Here is a 20,797-nt window from a genome sequence, read left to right as displayed (position 1 = left end):
CAGCAAAAAGCAGGAATAATCCAGATGTCAATGGGGAGACAAAATACACCTATCTCCATATGCTGGAGTATCATTTGGCTAAAATAAGGACCGCTGATACGTGCAACAACAGGGATGAACTTTTAAAACATCAGGCGAAGTGAACCAGCCACAAAAGACCACGTGTTGTGATGCCGTTCAATTCCCACATGAAATGCCCAGAATAGGCAAATCTGTAGAAATAGAAGGTAAACTAGTGACTGCCCAGGGCTGGGGTCATTGCGGGGGGCCAATTCAAAAATGGGCACAAGGTTTATCTCAGGCGTGATGGCCACGTTCTCAAACTAAACTGGTGATGATCACAAGACTTGGTAGTTTTCCTAAAAATTACTTAACTGTATGCTTGAAGCAAGCAAACTTCATGGCATGTAAATTATACCTCAAAGCTGCGGACCTTGTTGTCAGGAGCTACTGGTGGCCTCGGAGGGGTTCGTTGGTCCGACCAGGCTGTTAAAAAACAAGTCTAGAGACTCAAGCCAGTTCAGTCTGGGTATCCCCATAATCGGATTTGATTGGCAGCCACAACATCTTCCCCAGAGGCAATGTGCAAGAAAAAGAAAGTCATCCACACCCCAAATGCCTGCAGAGATGCCATCTGCAGGATGTGGTCCCCTCCGCCTGAGCACAAGATGCTTGAAGGCCAAGATGGGCGGGCCGAACACCCCGCGGCATGGAGCAGAGCCTTGTCAGCTGCCCACGAGCACCAGCTTCCGTCACCCTCTGCGTGAGAACGCCAGTCCTGCAAGCTTATCTCCTTCTGCCAGAGCCAGAGAGTGCTAACCTCCACCTCGCCCCACCCCATCCGCAGCCTGGGGGAGAAGAGAGGCACGGAAGTCATGGTAGGGTGCCGCCCAGGAAGGGGGCTCTGCAGGGCCCCACCCAGGGCCAGCAGAGGGCTGGTCTGCTCCTGCCAGCTGGAAGCGGGAGGAGGTGTGTTTCTCCTCTCTGGCAGCCCGGGTGCTTGCAGGGAAACTTCCGGACTGATCTTTGCTGGGCAGAACTTGAACTGCACTTCAGTCATCCGCTCACAGGGCCTGTCGCTACCCGTTAAGGACCAGACAGCAGCTTGCTCTGGACCACCACCCCGCCCCTGCTCCCACAGCATCTCCCTGGGGCTGGCTTCCTCCCGCCCTGTCGCCTGTCATCCACAAGGGCCAGGACTACAGGGGTGACCTACAGAAGTGGGAACCCTCTGCAGGTTGGAAATTACTTTTGCAAAAAAAAAAAAAAGGAAAAAAATGACTAGGCATCTCCTCCTACAGCCAGCTCAACGCCAAGCGGAGAAAAAGGCACTGAAGCAGATGGATGCAAGCTGCCCATCACAAAATTCTTCTCCCAAGAAGCCCCAGCAAACTCCCGCACAAGTCCTAACACGCTGGCTTTACTTCTGGCCTCCCTGGCGGGTTTCCTGCGGGACCTCCCTTCCCCGGCCGCTGCAGGGAGAGACAAGGCTGCCTGCACTGCTCAGCACGGCCCTCAGTGAGACTGGCTGCGGTCTCACTCCAACATCTGGGCACCGTGCTGTGGGTCGTGACAGTGATCACTGTCAGGAGAGGGAGGATGGCGCACTGCTTGCTACCACAGCTGAGTCTACGCTTCGTCACCTGAGATGAACTAATGCAGAGAAACTCTTTCTTTAAAAAAGTACAAAAAACACTTAAAACGTGAGAATTATATTCCAAACGACCTGGTTGACAGGATATAGTGTTGAATTAACAAAAATGTCAAAAAACAGTAAAAAAAAAAACAAAAAAAAAAAACCAGACATTTCCTCAATCCTTCCAGGCTGAAAGCTGGCCAAGGATTAAGGACAAGCGAAGCCACAGCAGCGAGCACGGAAAGGGCACCCGGCAGGAGGCAGCTCCGCGCAGCGCTGCTGGGGCTCTCCTCTCTGCTGGGGCTCTCCTCTAGAGGTGGGCGGGTGGCTCGGGGCGGGGCGGGGCGGGCTGGCGGGCCTGCGGGCCCAGGGTCTCCACTGTGCCCTCGCTGCAGCTGTGAGTCTGGGCCTGAAAACCCCCGCGCTCCATGGAGACCCTCAGTACGCACAGGGGAGGTGCAGAGGGCCACTGCAGTGTCCTGACACCCCGGGAACAAGCTCTCAAGAAGATAAGAACTTGACCACTGAGGTCGCACCACTGTTTTTTTTTTTTTAAAGAGGAGAGATTCACAATTAAAGAATTGTTAAAGAATTTATGATTCATAAAGTCTGATCTGCAATCCACTAAGTTTAAAAACACATGCACAAGGATGCCCAAACTCCATCCTCACCCCTCTTCCGAGCTGTCTGGCCCACTTTTGGAACTGACTATTTTACAGCCAGGCAGCAGCGAATGCTCCTTCCCTTGCCAGAGACCACAGGAGACGCAGCTCCAAGCCTTGTCCCTTTCCAAGCTGTATTCCTCCAGCACCTGGACAGCCACCCCCCACCCCCCCAGCATGGGGCCCACGAGGTAAGTGCTCCGCTGACCTTACCCAGACGACCGCCTGGCTGCCAAAGTCTTGACAAGGGCCTCAAGAATCAGACCCTCATGAGCCCAGCTGTGGGAGATTTCTGCTTGTCCACAACGATGACGGTAAAGTGCACAGAGAACAGACCTCGGTCAGCTTCCAGGCACAGAGTACCTGCTTCTTAGGGACACGAGCACATGATAATTACACACTGACAAAATACAACCAGCTGCTTCCTCAGCAGTCCAAGTGGCACGGCCGATCCTTCCGACACGGAGCCCTGTGAACTCAGCCAGTCAATTGTCTGCATCTCTGAAACAGACTCACAGGGTGGCCGGGTTGTCTCCAACGTAATCCCACCAATAAATGCAGAAAGGAAGCATCCAGGATTCAAAATAAAGCAAACACAGCTGTCTGCCCTGAATTTTCGGTGACTGTGGGTTACAAAAGCCTCCTACAAAACATCTCTCCTTAGCAACAGTGGCCAGCATTCACCAACATCAAGCACCGTGCTAAAGGCTTTTCTCTGTCACCTCAGTTTACCCTTCCACGAGGCTACACTGCGAGGGCTACAATTTCCACCTTACACATGAATTTTTTTTTTCCAGATGACTTTTTAAAAGCAGGTCTGGAGAAGAAGCGATCACCTAAGGTCACGGTTAACAAGCTGCAGGGCTGGGATGGCAGCAGTGCTGAAGCCAGGCCATGTGTCCTGCCCCATGGCTGGTCCCTGCATCACCCACACACTTCCCTGACCCCTGCACTCTGGCTCCGGGACTACCCCTGCCACACTCAGCACGTCTCTTTTGGTCTCGTGGTCCATCCTCATGCAGCTTGTTCCCCTCAGACACACTAGACTGCACCCAACCTGCAGGCAAAGACGGGTCTAATTCAACTCCTTGTTGTCCTGACAGCAACCCCCACTCTGCCTACGAAGGCCTTACACACACTGAAACGAAAGGTACAGCAGATCTTTCACCTCCCTCCCAGGACCTCAGTGTCTCCACAAGCCCTTCCACCAGCCCAAGGCCAACAAAATAGCAGCAGCTCCCTCACTCCCACCCCGAGCCCCTGGAATAATTAACCTGACTCCAGAGGGGTACTATTCAAATCAGAGGTAGGTACAGATGTAGAAGGACCACGCTACTGGGGGGAAACTGCCTGCCCTTCTCGTTTCTCCAAAAGAAATTAAACTAAAAAAGAAAAAAAAAAGGATCGCTTTAGCCAGAACAACTTGTTGAAACGACGTGACATTCTGCATGTTTATCTAACTTCCAGCAAGCTCAACACAAAGCCAACGGGAGGGAAGCCCGGCCCGCGGCCCCGGTGCCGATGCTTCCTTCCTACCCCGCCCTGCGGCCGGCCGCCCGCCCGCGTAGACGCCGATCGCACCCGCCCGGCCCCGCCAACCTCGCCCTGCTCTCCCTCCTCACCCGAGCCCCGCGGACGCGTTAGCACAGCTGAGTCGTTTTGCTTCTTTCCCCTCGTTTTTAAGAAACTCTTCTCTGCCGGCGTCAAAGTTTCTTCCAGAAGCAAGTTCCCTGCGGCGATCAGCGAGAGCAGCCGCAGTCCGACCTCCCCGGCCGCCCGACACCCAGCGGCGAGGTGTGGCCGGCGCGACCTGGGCCGGCCCCCGGGACGCGGCGGCCCCGCGCGGGCGCCGGAGCTGCAGGCCGGCGCGGCCCCGCTCCGGTCCCGGCGCCGCGACCCCGCTCTGAGGAGCCGCCAACCCCGCGCCGCGACCCCGGGGGAAGCCCCTCGCCGGCCCGGCCCGCTCCGCCCGGGCCCGGTGCCCTTGACCGGAGCAGCCCGCGGCGCGCCCCGTCGCCCTTCCCGCGGCCCGCCCCGCCCGCCCGGCCGCCCGACTGCCCGACTCACCCCATGAGCCAGTCCATGGCTGCGCGGGGCCCGCCGCACCCGCCGCCCGACTCGCTCGGCCCTCAGCCCGCGGCGGCGGCGGCCGGAAGTAAACACTCGCTCGCTCACTCCCACGCGCGCGCCGCTGGCGCCGCCGGAAGTGACGCGCAGGGCGCCGCCTGCTGGGAAATGTAGTCCTGGTGGCCCCGCCCGCTCGCCTGCGGCGCCTGGGTCCCCGCGGAGCTGTTCCCTCACAGCCCGGCTGTCCCCCTGCTCCCCACATTTCCCCCAAGCGCTGGCTGCCCCATCTCGCCAGAGGGAAGCAGCCCCTCCACCCGCCCCTCTCCGCCAGGTACCCTCCTTCCCCGGGCCCTCTCTACAGGCTCAGGAAGCCTCAAATATCAGGCTGAGCTCTCAGTTGCCATCAACAGAAAGGTCTGGGTGAAAAGGAATTTATGCACGGATACTGGGTAGCTCACAGCACTGCCAGGAGAGCCGGGGAGGTGGAGAACTTCTGAGACCATGGGCCACTCACAGGGGCCTCTTCTGTGACTCTAAGCCCCCGGTCTCCTGCCCTTCCCCGTGGTGGAGACCAGCAAGTGAAACCTTTCCATCCCAGCCTCCCTGGCAGCAGCGGCGGTCCGAGGACACAGCTACAGTCAAGGAGGTAAACCAGAGGTCTGCTGGGGAGGCTCCCTTCCCCAAAGGAAGGACCAAGCCTGGGGCAGAGAGGTGCTTGGACTTCTGCTGCTTCTGCAGGGGCATGATGCCTGGAGGTACAAGACCACAGGGATGGACGCCTCTGGCTAAGAACAAGGATGGAGAAGACAGAACTTGGGACCCGGCTGACATGCTGCCCGCCATAGTGTGCCCGCCCCTTAGATACTTGAAACACCACTCACCCCTCCCTAACGGGCCCAACCTGAGTCTTGTCAGGGCCGGTCAGGTGCGCGGAGACGCTGTTCTCCTTTTATTGTCTTCATCCCTGTGTGGCTCACGGGGAAAACCGCACACTTTTCCACCAACCACCTGAGACGGTGAGGAAAGACAAAGGAAAGTGGGGAACTCGCTTAACACACAGCTGCTCAGAAAGAAGCAACACGCAGATAGCCACCTGGGGCTCCGTCCGTACAGCCCAACAAGTGGCCGTGGCTGAAATGCACGACTTCGCCTGGTGCCAGGCACTCTGCAGTTGCCTCACTGCCTAGCACAGTGACCCAAAGCATCCTTCCTGAGGAGTGCGAGCCCTGGGAGTTCCTGCGTGCACCCGGTTGCTACAACCTTCCCTTAACTGTCACTGGAGCTTCAGGCAGCCCTCCAAGATTGTGTCCACCTTCCTGCCTCACTACCAGCAGTCCTGTGTCTCCATGGGAGTCTGGGTTTTGGGTCCCTGCTCTTCCACTTACTGACTGGGTGACTTGGATAAGTTGTTTAATGTCCCAGTGACTCAAGGCCTCTATTAGTGTAATGGGAGTAATAATGTCATAAGAAATTTCATCAGGTCACAGGTATCGGCTGAAGATGAGGAAGCAGGGAGGTATGACTTGGTGTATCAGGAGGGTGACCCACCTGCTCAGGCAACTTACCTGTGCTCCAGGTCCATCCACTTTCCCCTTGCTGATGGTTTCCTGTGAGGCACACCCCACTTTATGGCTTCATGTCAGCCAGTCTGTAATGGGCAGTTCAGATCCCATGGTCATGTGATGTCCCATTGTCTTAGGGACAGCCCAGAAATGGACCTCGGTGGCAAGCCGAAACTTGTATCTCAAAAAATCATGATTTATTTCATAAGAAGATATGGCTTTGCTCCAAAAGCCTGGGGCCCTCCTATCTCATTCTTCAATTAGAGTTGCCACAGTCCCCACAGAGCACCGCTGGATCTGTCGAGTCATAGGTTCCAAGTGATAGACCTGCTTCTAACGCAGCCTCAGCTAAATCTTCTTCTCAGTTCAAAGCTAGTATACCCTTAGGTCTCTTGATAATTTGATAAGAACTGTACACTCAAAAAGTGCTGGTCAGAGACTATACATTATTTGCCCAATATCCGTATCCCCTTCTTTCTTCTTCCTTTTCTTCTGATTCTCTTCCGTCACCACCTCCTCCTTCTTTTACTCAGCTTCCCATGTAGACAGGGTGGCCGATGAGATGTAAATGGAAGTTGTTGGATCGCTTCCAGGAAATCCTTTTTGTCCTTCCTCCCCACCACCATCCTGGTCCAGCCTCCCACTTCCTGACAATAAAAGGAAAATGATGGCTGGAGCTTCTGCAGCTATCTTGGACCATGAGGCAAGCAAACGATGGCAAAGGCAGAAAGAAAGAATCTGAGTGCCTTTGGAAACTCTGGGACCTCCACAGCAGTCCTGAACTTCTTACCTCCTTTAACTGAAAAAAAAAAATCTTAAGCCACTGTTCTTTCCAGTTTCTGTTACTTGAAGTTGAAGGCAACTGCCTAATTGATACACTTATCAAAATGGTTGTGTTCTTCCTATTGCTGAGGTGCTCAAGGTGTAATAACCTGTACTTCACTTTGGGGGGAATGTCTTGATATTGCCAGATGACTGAACCCCTCAAATTTCACCTAAGTGTGGCAAGTTCCTAAATTTTGGTGAGATCTGTCCCCTGGGCAAGCATGTCTGTTATTTCAGTGTCTAGAGTACCACCAAGTCCTGGGCCCCACAGCCTATCAATGGGACATACCCAGGTAATGGAATGATGTGATGTCCTGAGATAACCTGCATCTGCAGGGACTAAACCCAGGGGAAGGGAGTAAGGGCTGATGCCCATTCGGCAGGACCGCAGCGGTCTGCCAGTAACCGTGACCAAGGGCAGCTCACTGCTCTGGGCACTCCTGGTTGATGGGACGGGGTGAGGAGTGTTTGCACAATCTGTAGCTGAGTAATAACTGTACTGATTTGCTCCAGGAAGGACATCACATCGGGAAGGGCAGCTGCAGCTGGAATCATCCTGGCTTTAAACTTGCAATAACCCGTTGTCATCACCAACCTGCCTCCATCTTCTGCACAGACCACACGAGTAAGTAAAACTGGAGTGGGACAGGAGCCTCGTCCTCTGCACCCTTCGGGTCTCTGGTGGTGGCACTAACCTCCATGACTTCTCTGGAGATGCAGTTCTGCTTGGGGGCCACTGTTTTGGCAGGGAGGTGCACCTGGAGGGGTTTCCCCTGAGCCCTTCCTCTGTCCACTCATCCAGTCACTTGGCAAATAAGTATTGAGGGCCAGCCACGTGGCAGGCCCTGCTCAGGTGCCCGGAATGCAGTGGTAGATTAAAAAAACCCCAAAACTACCCCTATGGACCTTACAGGCTAGTGGGAGTAGATGGTCAAGGAAAAAAGTAAGAAAGACATATAGTACATTGACAAGTGGTCAGGACTCTGGAGAATGATGACACCTACAATGGGGACAAGGAAAGCTGGGGGTTGTGGGTTGAATTGGCCCCCACCCCCTAAAAGAGGTACACTGAATTCATCAGCCCCCAGACCTCAGAATGTGGCCTTATTTGGAAATAGAATAATTGCAGATTAAATTAGTGAAGATGAGGTCATCATAGAATAGGGTGGGCACCTAATCAAGTATTGCTAGTGTCCCTATAAAAAGGGGATATTTGAGCACATGGCAAGGATGGTGAGAAGAGACAGGGGGGAGGATGGCTCTCTGCAAGCCAACAAGAGGCCCAGGCCAGACCCTTCCCCCAGCAGCCCTCAGAAGGAAACAGACCTGCCGACGCCACCCACAACCATGAGACAGTAAACTCCTGTTGTTATAGGCCATGTGGTTTGTGGTCCTCTGTTACAGCAGGCCATCCTCACTGATACACACGCCCATCCCCAACCTTGCCTTTTCCACCAGACACCGGCCTTCTGCCCAGATTGTGAGGGGCACCTGGAGCCACGTGTCAGCTGGGAGTTCCAGGGTGGGGAAACAGGGCCTTGGTTTTCCCAATTATGCTTTGCTCTGGACTGGGGACTTCTTGAGGCAGGACCCCCAGGAATCCCCCAAAGGAAGCTGTCCTCTGTTGTGGGTGGAGGATGGGGCTTCCAGGGTAAGAGTGACCACATGGACAAGTCTGAAGGGAGGAAGCTGACTCTCAGCGGCCGATGTTGGGCACAAGCATCGAGCCCTGCTGGGTCCTCCCTTCTCCTGCACTGCCTCCAGCCTGACCGTGTCTGTCCGTCCCATAGGCCCACTCACTGCCAGTGCTGTGGGCAGAGGGCCGCCCTCCAGCTGCCTTCCCTTCTGCCTGACAGCCAGTGGGGAGCGTGTTCAGTTTGCTGTTCCAAAGCGTCCCCTCCCAGGGCCTGGTTGCCCGGCCAGGAGGCCTTGTCACGGGCCGGGCCACCTGGTGGTCTTTCTCCTACACTCCGAGGATGGAGAACAGTGGCTCTCTCTTGCCTTCTGAGCTGGTTCTTGTGTCTGGGACAGTCCCAGGTGAGGCTGAGTGAGTGACAGCTGGGCCCGGGCAGCAGAGAGGGCAGCCCTTGTGTCCCTGCCATCACAGAGGTCAGTGTTTCCTTGTCTCAGGGAAGCCTAGGGGTCTGCTTTGGGGAAGGCACTGCGGGAAGCCAGCCTCCTGGGATCTGCAGAGGTGGGTGGCCCCCCATCGACCCACTGCTGGCCTTCCCCCTCCCAAGGCATCAGCTCTTCCAGTCCCTCAGCTGCTGGGGGGACGCCCTCCTGCAGATCCACACTTACTCACTCAGTGATCTCAGGAAGGAGACAAGGACTCTTAGAGGGACAGGGACGTGTCCAGATGCCTTAGTGAGCAGGTGGGGAGCTGGGATTCCAGAACCATCTGTTCCTAAGCCCAGGATCTTCCCTCTACATTCTGCCTGGCAGAGGGGCTCTCCTCGCTGCATCCTGAGCAGACAGTGGAAGAGGTCACCCGTGGGAGCAGCCCTTGGAGCGGTCCTGTCTGGCAGTAGCAGAAGAGCTGAGCTGCCTGGAGAGCGCCCCTCCCCCTGCAGAGAGCAGGGAAACCCCTTTTGGGGGGCAGTCATCTTAGGTTCTGAGGAAGTAGGGGCTGGGATTACTTCTGGGGCACTAACCACCTGTCCACCCATGGCCTCTACCCGCTACCGCCTCCCAGCCTCTGCCCTTTTCCATTGCGCCCTCCCCGGCTCAAGTTCCTGGGTTGGTCGGGGCAGAACAGGCTAAGGGTCCCTATGCCATGGCCCTGGCAGGCGGCAGTGAAAGGAGCAGGCCTGGGAGGGAGTCAGGAGACTGGGCCCTCCTCCCCACATGCCACTAGCCAGCTCCGGCTCACCCCTGTCTCCTCCATTCAATGGGCGGGGGCTATTAGACATTGCGGGGGTCCCCAAATGCTACATCTTCCAGTCTGCACATGCAGCAGGCTCCCTGGAGAAGCTGGGAATACAAATTCCTGGGCCCTATCTCCCCCCCCCCCCACTGCCTCTGTAGGTCTGGATGGAGCCCAGGGATCTGTGTTTGAAGATGCTCTCAGGGGACCCTGAAGGGCAAGAAGCCATGGACCAGATGGTCCCTGGTGGCTTTTCCTGGTCCTGATTGAACTGGTGCCTGCTCTCTCTGGTCTGAGGATTCCAGGCAGTCAGGCCGGCTCCACAGCTGGAAATCCTTGTGCCCAGAGCAGGCTGCTGAGCAGAGCAGTGAGACAGGTGTGCGGGGCCGCCCCTGGTCATGTCCATGCCTACTGGCTGATTCCCGCCATTGGCTGCACTCTGTCCTACCCAAAATGATATGTCAGTCCTTACCTCTCCCCTCCCAGTGCCCCAGAATGGGACCTTACTTGGAAATAGGGTCTTTGCAGATAAAATTAGCTAAGATAAGGTCACCAGGTGGGCCCTAATCTTATATGACTGGTGTCCTTATAAACTGGGGACGTTTGGACACAGACACACACACAGGAGCATACCTGTTGACCATGAAGGCAGAGCTCCGGGACTGTCAGTGCTGGGCCCTTCTGGGCAGAGCGGGCAGAGGCAGACCCCCAACAGAGGGAGACAAGTGTGTCTGCTCAGCAATGGGACGGAGGATTCGAGTGAGGCCCTGCACCTAAGACTGGGGGAGCCACGGAGGAGCATGGAGTGACACTAGCAGAACCAGGCAGGGGCACCTTCGAGGAAGAGAAGAGGACCTGGCCCCAGGCGGGTTCTTTGTAGGCCGCTCAGTGGAGTGGGGAGGGACCAATGGAGGAGGCCAGAAACCAGAGGCCAGGAGGTTGGTGAGAGGTGCAGGGGGGCGGGCTGCGGGCCTAGTCAAGAACGGTGCTGCTTACTGGAGGGCAGTGGGGTGAGGATGGGGAAGGAGGGGTGAGGGGCTGTGGGCCAGGGGCAGGGAAGGGAGTTGGAGTTGCTGAGAGGGAAGGGAGACTAGGTAGCACCCAGCAGCTTGGCATTTCCGGGTCTGAAGGCCAAGGATGAAATCTGGCTGGAGACACAGTAGTGGCAGTTGACAGCATTTGTGTCCCTGATGCCTTGGGTGTGGCTGCGGGGCAGGGCGGCTGGAGCAGGTGGAGATTGTGGGCAGTTGAAGCTGCAGACGCGCCAAGGGGAGGGCGTCAGAAGGAAGATTGGGGGGAGGGTGCCGTGGGGCTGGAGGCCACTGAAGACTCGGACTCCCAGGCCACCCTTCCAGCCTGCAGAGCCCCTGGGATGTGCGGAGGCTGGGGGTCCTGGCCCGAGAACCGGCTGCCCCTCTGTTGGCGCGGGCAGCAGGTGGCGCTGCCGGCTGCTCTCGGGGTTCTGGAAGTGTGGGGACGGGTGACCCGCGAGCCCAGGTGGGAGCCCGAGGCCGGAGAGGAGCGCCTAGTGCGCTGGGCCCGGCGGGCCTAGCCTGGAGGGGCGCTCGCCTCGTCCCCGCCCGGCAGGTGTTTGTTTACCTGTCTGGGGCTGGGCCGGGCCGTGCCGGGCCGGGCCGGGGGCGGGGGCGGAGGCCGGCGATACCCACGGGCTTCCGCGCGGAGCAGGTGCTCACCGCGCCCCTCTCGGCTCGGGGCCCGGGCCAGCGAGGGTGCGCAGAGGACGGGAGCGCAGGGGCAGCGGCGCTTTGAGGATGAAGGGCGCCGCGGCGGGCAGGGCAGGCAGCGTCCGGGGGTGGGCGCGGCTTTCCCGGCATGAGCTCCGCGCGAGCCGGCGGCGCACCCACCGCGCCTAGCCTCCCGGCCCTCAGGCCTTGGGGCTGGCCCGGCGGTACGCGCCGGTTGGGGGGGATCTTGGCTCCTGGGAGGAGGACCCCAGGGTTGAGAATGTGATGGGGGCGCTTCCAGAAGGCCTAGAGGCCGGCTGCTCCCGCCCCAGCTAGGACGCTCTGGTCGCCCCTACACCTGGGCTGACGTCGCCGCCCAGCCCAGCAGCCCCGCTGATGCTGGTGGGACCGCGCCCACTCCCCACGCTGGCGCTGCAGCCGCTTCTTCCCCCTACTGGGTCTTTGGCCTTGGGGAGGGGCAGGGCAGCCACCACCTGCGGTGAGAGGTGAGAGCCCCCATCGTCCCCTCCCCTTCCCCGTCCTAGGGCCCCAAATCCTGCCCCTCCTGGAGCTTCCTGTTAGGGTTGACTCACAGGGAAGGGCCTTATCAGCTGCTCCCGCGCCACCCTCTTGTTCTTTATCCGTTCCCAGCCTGCCAGCTCCCCTCCCCACGGGTGACCACCAGCAGAAACCAGGAGCGGAGAAGGGCGGGCGCCTGGATGGGGGAACCTTAGAAAGGGTGAACTCCCCGTGGGAACCGTGTGTGAAGTCACGGGGCCAAGGGGAACTCAAGGAGGAAGCCCTGAGGTTCTCTCCTTCACCTCTGTGCCCCACGTGAGGTCGCAGTCCTGCAGGCCCTGAAGTTCAGATCCCCAGATCAGATGGTGGGAAAGGGCGGAATTTCGCTTCTGCCCCTCCTGGGAGACTTCAGGAAGGGGGGCCGCTCTGCCCGCAGGCCCCCTGGGAGCGGGAGGCCGAGAGCCAGGCGGGGAGCTGTGGCCGGCACAAGCCCCCTCCCGCCCCGCACCGGCCCCCACCCCCGCCTCCGGCAACCCGGCTGGCTTGACTTCACCCTGCCTCCCCAAACATTTCCGGGAGCGGACACCCCGTTGGACGGCGGCGGGGGTGGGGCTCTAGAACAGGGCTTTGTTTTCTCCCCTGGCCTCAGGCGTTCCGGTCCTTTCTCCTCCCGTCTGCGCTCCGGGACTCCGGCCCCTTCCCCCCCACTTCTATTTCAAGCTCTCCTTGGCTATTTATAGCTACGTCAGCCGATTGCGTCAGGCTGTGTCTGGCTTCGACCAGCCCCGACGCCAGTGATGCCACCACCCCGGTCCCGGGCCGTCACCTGCCCTGCTGGGTCCCGGGGGCGGCCCCAGGTGTGGGCGCTCGGGCGGCGCGCCCGGCCTGGGGCCGGGACGCCGGGGCGGGGGGGAGGGGGGGAGCCCTGGGAGGGCACGTGCCGCGGGCCGAAGGGGAGACGCCCCGCCTCATTCGAGGCAGGCAGCGGGTAAGGGGCAGCTCTCCCCGTGCTCCCAGGGTTGCCCCGCTGGGCTGCCCCGAGGAAAGGCTTTCGCTGTTCAAGTCAAATTTGGCGTTTGCAGAGAGACGGAGAAGCCGATGTCCGCCCGCGGCTGCCTCCCTGAGGCCAGCCCCTCCGCGCGGGCCCCTGGCGGGGGACGGTGGAAGGCCTACTCTGCTTTGAAAGACGGGAGGGAGCTCCCCAGGGACCTGCCTAGGGTTGGCCGAGGCCTGGCCCAGGCGTCGCCCTGCCCCACAGCCTTTGTGTGCTTGGCGTGGGGTGGGGGTGGGGGCGCGTTTGTCTCCGCCGCCCACCGCCGGCGCTGCCTCCGGGAACTGGACCTCTTTCGCCGCCTGGTTCCCCTGCTGGCTGCCCAAGACTGGTTTTGGTCCCCTCCTCAGAGGGAGCCACTCCTTGTTGCCCCTTCTCCCTTCTCCCTTCATAAAGCCACCATCACATCATTAGAGCCAGCTGCCCGCCTGTCTGCCCAGCGCATACCCCCTCCCGGTCTGGGAGAGTGGGACACCCACTGCCCGTTCCCGCTCTTCACACCCTCAGAGGCTCTGCGGCGTCTCCTTTTTTCTTCTCTAACTGAAGTATAGCCAGTTTGTGATGTGCCAGTTTCTGGTGCCCAGCGTCATGTCTTGAGCCACACACACACACACACACACACACACACACACACACACACACACACACACACACACGCATTCCTTTTCGTGTCCTTGTTCACGATGGGGTTCCGCAAGACACTGGGTGCGGTCCCTGCGCGCTGCGGAAGAAGCTCGTTTGTTTCATATGTACTAGTGAGTGTCTGCAAACCTAGAACTCCCGATTTCTCCTTCCCCCCCCCCTTTCCCCCCCCCCCCCCGGTAACCTTACGTTTGTTCTCTATGTGAGTCTGTTTCTGTTTGGTAGATAAGTTCATTTGTGTCTTTTTTTTTTTTAGATCCCACATATGCGTGGTATCACGGTTCTTTTCCTTCCCTTTCTGACTTACTTCACTTAGAACGAGGATCTCCAGGTCCATTGATGTTGCTGCAAATGGCATTATTTTATTCTTTTTTATGGCTGAGTAGTATTCTGTTGTATAAACACACCACAACTTATTTACCCAGTCGTCTGTTGATGGACGTTTAGGTTACCTCCATGTGTTGTCTGTTGTAAATGCTGCTGCTGTGAACGTTGAGGTGCATTGTCTTTTTGAATTAGAGTTCCCTCTGGATATATTATGACTTCTCCTTGACTGCAGAAGTCCTCTCCCCTGCCCCAGACAGACCATATTTCATCGGTTTTGCAGAAATTCCCCCACCCTGCCTGCCATTCAGAGCCATGCAGAGCCACGCCTCACTTCCCATCACAGGTGGTCCACTTCTGCAAGGCCCCAGCGATGCGCATTCCCACCTCTGCCCTCTCCAAATACAGCCTGGACTTTAGAGCCTCCCTGAGAACCTGCCTTCTTCACCCTTCCCCTGCTCAGAGCTCCCTCAGGTCTGAGCCTCAGAAGCACTGTGACAAATCCATCCTCAAGAAGACTGGTCTGAGCAGAAGGGGTCTGAGGGCCACTGAGACCAGCTACTTCCTAGATACTTTCAGAGGCTGCTCTGCCTGTCAGAGTGGAGCTTGGAGATCAGGGAACTGAGTCAGCCTCCCACTCTACCCTGACTCTGGGGGATGCTGAAGTTGGTTCCCCTCCGTGGGCCTTGGAGAGGGCTGGACTGGGCCTCTACAGTGGTGTGCAGCTCTGAGACTGGTGGTTTGTGGCTTGTTCATTGAACATTTTCTAGCACCTTCTGTACCAAGGACCGGATGCCTTGTGTTCCAGTGGGAGAATGGAGGTAAGCACACAGCTTTGATAAAAGGCCGACTGGTAGAGGTGCACTAGGTGTGTGATAGAATGTTACTATTCACCCACCTTCTTTCCCTCCTTCTCTGCCTTGCATCCATCCATCCATCCATCCATCTCCTCACCCACCCTCCCATTTACCCATCTATCCGTCTCCACCCCCAACTACCTACCCACCCATTCATCCATCTACTCATCCACATACCCCTATCCACCCATCCACTCCTTAATCACCCATCCTCCCAACCATCATCCATCCATCCATCCATCCATCCATCCATCCATCTGCCCTCTCTCCCTCCCAGCCACTCACCTACCCACTCATCCATCTATCCATCCACCAGCCGTCCACCACTGCAGTCTAAGTGCCTGATAATTAGGTTTTTTGGTTGTCAAGTGCCTGATTGTTGTCAAGCTTTTGATTGTTGAGGTGACCACTTCATCCATTTGGAACAAACACATGGCCACCTACACAACTGAAGAGCCAGGCCACCCCACCCATGAGGGTCCCTGTTCAGAAAGCCCTGGATGACAGATAACTGATCCCTTGTGTGACCCCATGTTTCCCTTTAAACATACCTTAATTCCCACTTTTGTCTTAATTCACCGATGAAGAGTGAATCCTCAAAACCCTGGGCCCCCCAGCCTTGACCCCAATAAGAGCAGAACCCCAGGTCTACACTCTCTCTCTTCCTGTGACCTCTCTGTGTGATCCCCGGTGTGCTGTGTATCTTCCAGGCTCTGTGAGTAACAAACCTTGTTTTTCCAAAGTTCTCTGGTGGTTGTTGCTGAGCGGTGTGGCAGGCAGATGTCTGTGGGGGCTTCCATGAGGAGCGCAGGCCCAGGTGAGGGCTGCCGGCTTCCCGGCCCCTAGAGCATGGTCAGCAGGCTGAGACCAGCCACAGAGGATCCCGTCCCACTCATCTGTCCAGCCATCCAAGACCCATCAAGTGCCTAACTCTCTTGGCTTGGGGGCCGGGGCAACACAGAGGCAGGAGCAGGGGTACCCAGCATCAGGGGACCTGGTGTTTGGGGACCGGGCTGTGGGGTCGGGTCGAGAGCAGGTGGAGGCCAGCCCACCAGGCCGAGATCTTGCCTCCCCACTGCCTTGTTCAGCCCTTGGGGAATCTGACCTCTGGGAACCTGGGGGACTGGGGAAATGGCCTCCCTGATGCCACTGGCCCCAGGGTCCTGAGGCCTTCTGTACCCCTGCTGGTCACCTGCCCCTCCCACGTCAGGGCAGGGGAAGTACCACTGTGCCCGTGCAACGACTATCAGCTTTTTCCAGTTCTGTTTTATGGACTTCAAGGGGCTGCCAGAGTTATAAATAGATGTTCCTGAGCTAAAGATAGCCTTGCCAGAGCCACAGCCAGTGTCTCTAGCTTTTGGCCTCTTGGAGGACTTCTGAAGATGCAAGATCTGAGGACCCTACCTTCTCCCACAGCCTCACCCTTTCATTTTCTCTCACTTCCTCTTCCTCCCAGGCCTCCAGAAACACATGTACACCACGCACACGTGTGTGCTCACCCCCTTGCCCTTGTGCTCATATACACACACGTGTGTGGTCACACCCACAAGCAGAGACACAGGTCTGGCTGTTGTCACTGGTTTGGGCTACCTGCCTGCTTGAAAAGGGGGAAGGAGCTGTAGGGTGAGCAGGTGAACCCTCCAAGAAGGGGCAGAGGCCCTCCGGGAACTGGCGCTGCGTTAGCCGGGGGACTGTGGGGCTAGGGCCCAGGTCTGCTGGCGAGGCTGCCTGGAGACTGCGGGCGCTAAGTTCTCAGGAAACACAGAGGGGTGCCTGGCGTGCCGTGAACGCTCAGTGCATTGGAGCCGCTGTGATGGTAACAACCAGACCAACTCTGGAGTGACCCAGAGGGGTCATGTCTAAAATCTGTCCCAGGGTAGCACACCATGGACGCTCAGAGCTACTGTGTAAACCCGCATGAGCATGTGAACCTCAACCCCGCCATGGGGGCTGGTCTAGCGCGTTCCGCGCACACACTGTGATCAGGGAGGGAGGCCTGCCTCCGGGGAGAGAACCCACACTCACGTGTGCACACACGCAGAGCTCTGCAAGGGCGCGTGGAACTGTTCCCAGGGGTTACTTCTGGAGAGAGGGGTGGGGGGAGCTAAGGGGCAAAACTGAGTTTCCGTTTGACACAGTTTGAAGTGATGTGAATTTTCAGTAGCATGTAGCAACAGAAAGGGGTGCTTTACAGCCCAGCGTGCAGCCAGGGACGTGGGCGCTGCCTGCCCAACCTGCCCGCTGGGCTCAGGGTAGTGAGTCCCGGGCAGTCTGACTTTCCAGGCCCAACTCCCCAACCTCCTGGGCCCAGGAAGACCCTCTACCACCCACCCACCCTCCCCAGCCTGAAGAAAGAGGCAGCCTGAGGTGCAGAGAAAACGTCCAGCTCAGAATTTATTACAACACGTTTCCAAATACAAAAGAAGGGGACAGGACAGGGGGCAGAGTGTGGCCGCGCTGGGGGAGGGGTTCTGAGGAGGGGTGGGCAGCTGGGTGGGTGGCCCAGTCCAGAGAGACCGGGAGCCCTGTCGGGGTACCTGCCACCTCTCCTCCGCTGGTCTTTCCAGCAGATAATAGGAGGGGGCTGGGTCCATTCCAGGGGACCCCCCATTGCCAGGGCACTGGGCCGGGGCAGGAGGGGTGGGAGGGCCGAGAGGCCTGGGGGCCCGCCCCCTCCCCCTTGGACCGTGGGTAGAAGTGACAAGGGAGGGGCTGTTGCCCAGTGCCTGGTTCCCCCAGCACAGGAGGTGGGGGTGCGGCTGAGGCAGGACCTTCTCCCCTGTCCCAGCTGCTCACTTTGGGGTCACCAGTGTCACAAGAGCCCCCACGCGCCCCAGGACAGAAGCCACAGGAGGCCCTGCAGCCCTGGAGAAGGACGGAAGGAGGGAGGATAGGCGTGGGACCTGCCTCGAGTTCTGAGGCCCAACCAGTGGCCCCGACCACTGTCTCCTGGACAGCACAGGGGTGGGGCGCGGAGGTGGGGGCCAGTGCATCCTCCACACCCAGGGTCACCTCAGAAACCCAACGCAATAGACAGACAAGAGGCAAATTTACATAATCAATAATAATAATAATAATAATTAACCAATAATAATAAATACTTAAACCTCTAATCCATGGATTGCAAATACAACAATGATAGCTTATTTTCTGGGGGATGGGCGGGGACAGAGGGGAGAGGAACAGGACTTCAGGTCATAGGAAGGAGGACAGGGACATAGGGCTGGGGGTCAAAAGAAGAACAAATAGAAGAAACAGCCAGAGGACAGCTGGGGGGGCAGGCACCCCCCCACACATGCCTGAGGACTCAGTCCTGCCCGGGTCACCCCTCCTGCCAAGCCCCTGACCTAGTCCCAAGGTGACCAGCCCCTACCCCTAGACTCTCTAGGACATCAGGTTGGAGGACGTTAATTCCTGCCTCCCAAAGCCTTGGGTCCCACCGACCCAAGAGGGTGGGGGCGGCTGGGGCTTTTCTGCCCTCACCCCCAGGCTGGCCCGCCTGGGCCAAAAAGCCACCTGCGGGTGGGGACTGGCACGTCACCTCAAAGATACCAGGGAGACTTCAGAGAGGAGAGCTCCCCGGGAAAGGGGTGTACGGGGGGGGGGCTCTCTCCTCCGAGGTCCTTGTGGGGCTTGGGGCAGACATAGGCCCCCTTCATCTGCTTACATCAGGGACCTTTATCTGCCTGGAGATGGCTCTCCCAAAACTAAGGGCCTCACCTTCTAGGAGTGAAAGGGTTTGACAGGCATTTAACTGCCCGCTTCCTCCGCAAAGCAGTCACTCGTGGAGGTACCTCAACCCGCAGGACCTTCCTGAACTCTAGGTCTGGCCTGGGGCCTGGGGCTGGGGGGGCCTGGGGGGGTGGGACAAGAGCCCACACCAAGCCTCTAAGTCCCTCTGCCCTCTGCTCAGTGGCGTGGGCACTAGCTGGCCCAGCTCCTCTCGCCTGACACCTGCAGGGGCCAAGCCCCCCTCCTGCTGTTCCCCACCTGGCAGCTGGCGCTAGGGGGCACCCATGAAGCGGAGGAGAGGGGAGCAGCCTCCTCTGAACCGGTGAAACTAGACCCAGGCTCAGGCAGGAGTGGAGACATTCCATCTCCAGCCCGCCCTGGGGACCCAAATCATCAGACACTCCGGGGGCCCCCTTCACTGCACTCCGGCCCTGTTCCACACCCCAGCCGTCTCAACACCCCGGTCTCCTCAGGCCCAAGCCCTCAACACCCGCCAGGCCACAGGCCTGGGGGGATGGGCAGTGGAGGTGCCCTCAGTGGCACCAAGCCTTGGCTCCTGGAGCTGACAGGCTGCTAGAAGTGCCCCCTCCGCCACACCCCGGCTCCTTGAGACACTGCCTCCCACCTATGGCTTTGGTGCAGCGCCCGGAAGAAGCAGGGGAGCTGGAAGAGGTTGGGGAGGACGGGGTGGGCAGGGAGGTTCTGCGGCTCAGTTTGTGGCAAAGTTTTTTTTTTATCCTTTTTTCCCCCTTTTTCTTATGTAAAAAGTGCACAAAAGCTCAGCAGCCTCTTTGCATCGATCAGCAGTGTTTCCTGGGGGAGCGGGTGGAGGGGACCCCAGGCCTGGCACCCCAGCCTGCAACTGAAGGTGGCCTCATATTGCTTAGAAACGTGGGTTTCAGTTTAAATACCAGACAGTAAAAATAGAGCTCCGAGGGCCGCCCGCAGTGTTGCCAAATCATTGCCAGAATGAACAGCTCAAATAAATAAAAAAATTGAAATATTTACTTCTCGATAAAAATCGCAGTAAAACCATTTACCTTTCTTTGCCATACATATACTATATATTTATAGCGGGCCGGCTGCTGGCGGCCCAGCCGAGGGAGCAGACGGCGGCAACGGCGCTCGGGGCGCTGGGTCCCCGCGGAAAGGCCGCGCCCGGCCGCGGTCAGGACACCTCGATGACCTCCACGCTGCCGGAGAAGCTGGGCTGCTTGCCCAGGGTGGCCAGCTCCTCGCCGCGCGCGCGCCCCTCCACCATGCCCTCCTCGAACTCCATCTGGCAGCTCCGGCGCTTGAACTGCGTCTCCGGGGCCGGCTCGTCCGGCCAGCCGGTCCTCGCGTCCCGGGCCTCGGGCCTCGCCGCCTCCCGCCGCCGCAGGTCGCCACCGCCCGCGCCCTGCCCGCCAGCCCGGCCGAAGGGTGCGAATCGCGCGCCGCCCGCGCCCTGCGCGCCCTCGGGGCTGAAGCACCAGGGCCCGTCGGGCGACGGCGTGCCCGGGGAGTCGAGCGGTGGCGCCCAGCCCCCAGGGCCGGCCGGCTGGCCGGGGCCAGGCAGCCCGGGCGCCGACAGGGCCGAGAGGCCGTGCCGCGGAGTCTGCCGGGGGGCGTCGCCGAAGTTCAGGAGGCCGTGGGCGGGGGAGCGCGCGGGGGAGCCGGCTGGAGGCCTGGGCCGCCTGCGGAGCCTCGGGCGCGTCTCCGGCGCCGAGTCCGGGCTGTCGGGGCTGGGCGAGGGCAGGCCCAGCGCACCCCCCGAAGGACTGTCCAGCTTGCAGAGCTTGGGGGCCTCGCCGGGGTCCGGGGGCCCGGGGTGGTCGGGCCGCCGGCTGGGGGCGTAGGCCGACTTGATGTCCAGCGAGAAGGAGCGCTTGAGGCGGTTGGTGTCCTGCAGGCGGTCGGAGGAGAGGTGCAGGCCCCGCAGGCCCTGCTGCAGCGCGCTGGTGGCAGGGGCTGGGGCCAGGGCCTCGCCCCCTGCCGTCTGGGCGCCCTCCCTGGCTGCAGCAGCCGCTGCGCTCCCGGTGGCAGCGCTCTCTGAGGTAGGTGGTGGCAGCGGTGGCAGTGGGGCCGCAGGGCCTGGGAGGGGCTCCGGGGTCCCCGGGTGGGGAGCCCCGTCGCCCTGCAGGGCGGCCAGCAGCTTCAGGCTGCGCTCATACTCCAGCAGCTGGCCCAGGAAGTTGAAGTTGGGCGAGATGGACGGGCGCCGGTCCTTCACGAACCTGGGGGAGGGGCAGCTCCGTGGGGCGGGGCTCCTTCTGGGCCAGGCTGCCGGCCGGACTTGCCCGGCACCCACGGCCCACGCCGGGGCACACACACCAACGTGCAGACCTGAGTGTGTGGGGCTAGGCTCAGGCCTCCCCCTCCCCTGAAGG

At 59.2% G+C, this 20,797-nt stretch overlaps 1 protein-coding gene and 1 long non-coding RNA gene across 2 annotated transcripts in view; one reads left to right on the top strand and one right to left on the bottom strand.

Annotated features, from left to right (window-relative positions):
- Window positions 1-2,309: 2,309 nt before the first annotated feature.
- The window catches only part of LOC116666562, a 22,095-nt gene continuing 3,607 nt past the window's right edge, over window positions 2,310-20,797 (top strand). The window contains exons 1-2 of the long non-coding RNA XR_004323504.1: window positions 2,310-2,321; window positions 12,822-12,829. This is a non-coding gene — a long non-coding RNA (uncharacterized LOC116666562). The remainder of the gene's footprint in view (window positions 2,322-12,821; window positions 12,830-20,797) is intronic.
- Window positions 17,073-20,797, bottom strand: part of DUSP8 (dual specificity phosphatase 8) — a 17,131-nt gene continuing 13,406 nt past the window's right edge. Inside the window, exon 7 of the mRNA XM_032490250.1 lies at window positions 17,073-20,644. Coding sequence (XP_032346141.1) covers window positions 19,597-20,644 — 1,048 coding nt within the window. The 3' untranslated portion in view covers window positions 17,073-19,596. The remainder of the gene's footprint in view (window positions 20,645-20,797) is intronic.

Source organism: Camelus ferus, chromosome 10 (assembly GCF_009834535.1).
Source record: "Camelus ferus isolate YT-003-E chromosome 10, BCGSAC_Cfer_1.0, whole genome shotgun sequence".
Taxonomy (NCBI): Eukaryota; Metazoa; Chordata; class Mammalia; order Artiodactyla; family Camelidae; genus Camelus; species Camelus ferus.
The sequence above is the reverse complement of the archived record's forward strand: the minus strand, read 5'-3'. Positions and strand labels throughout refer to the sequence as shown.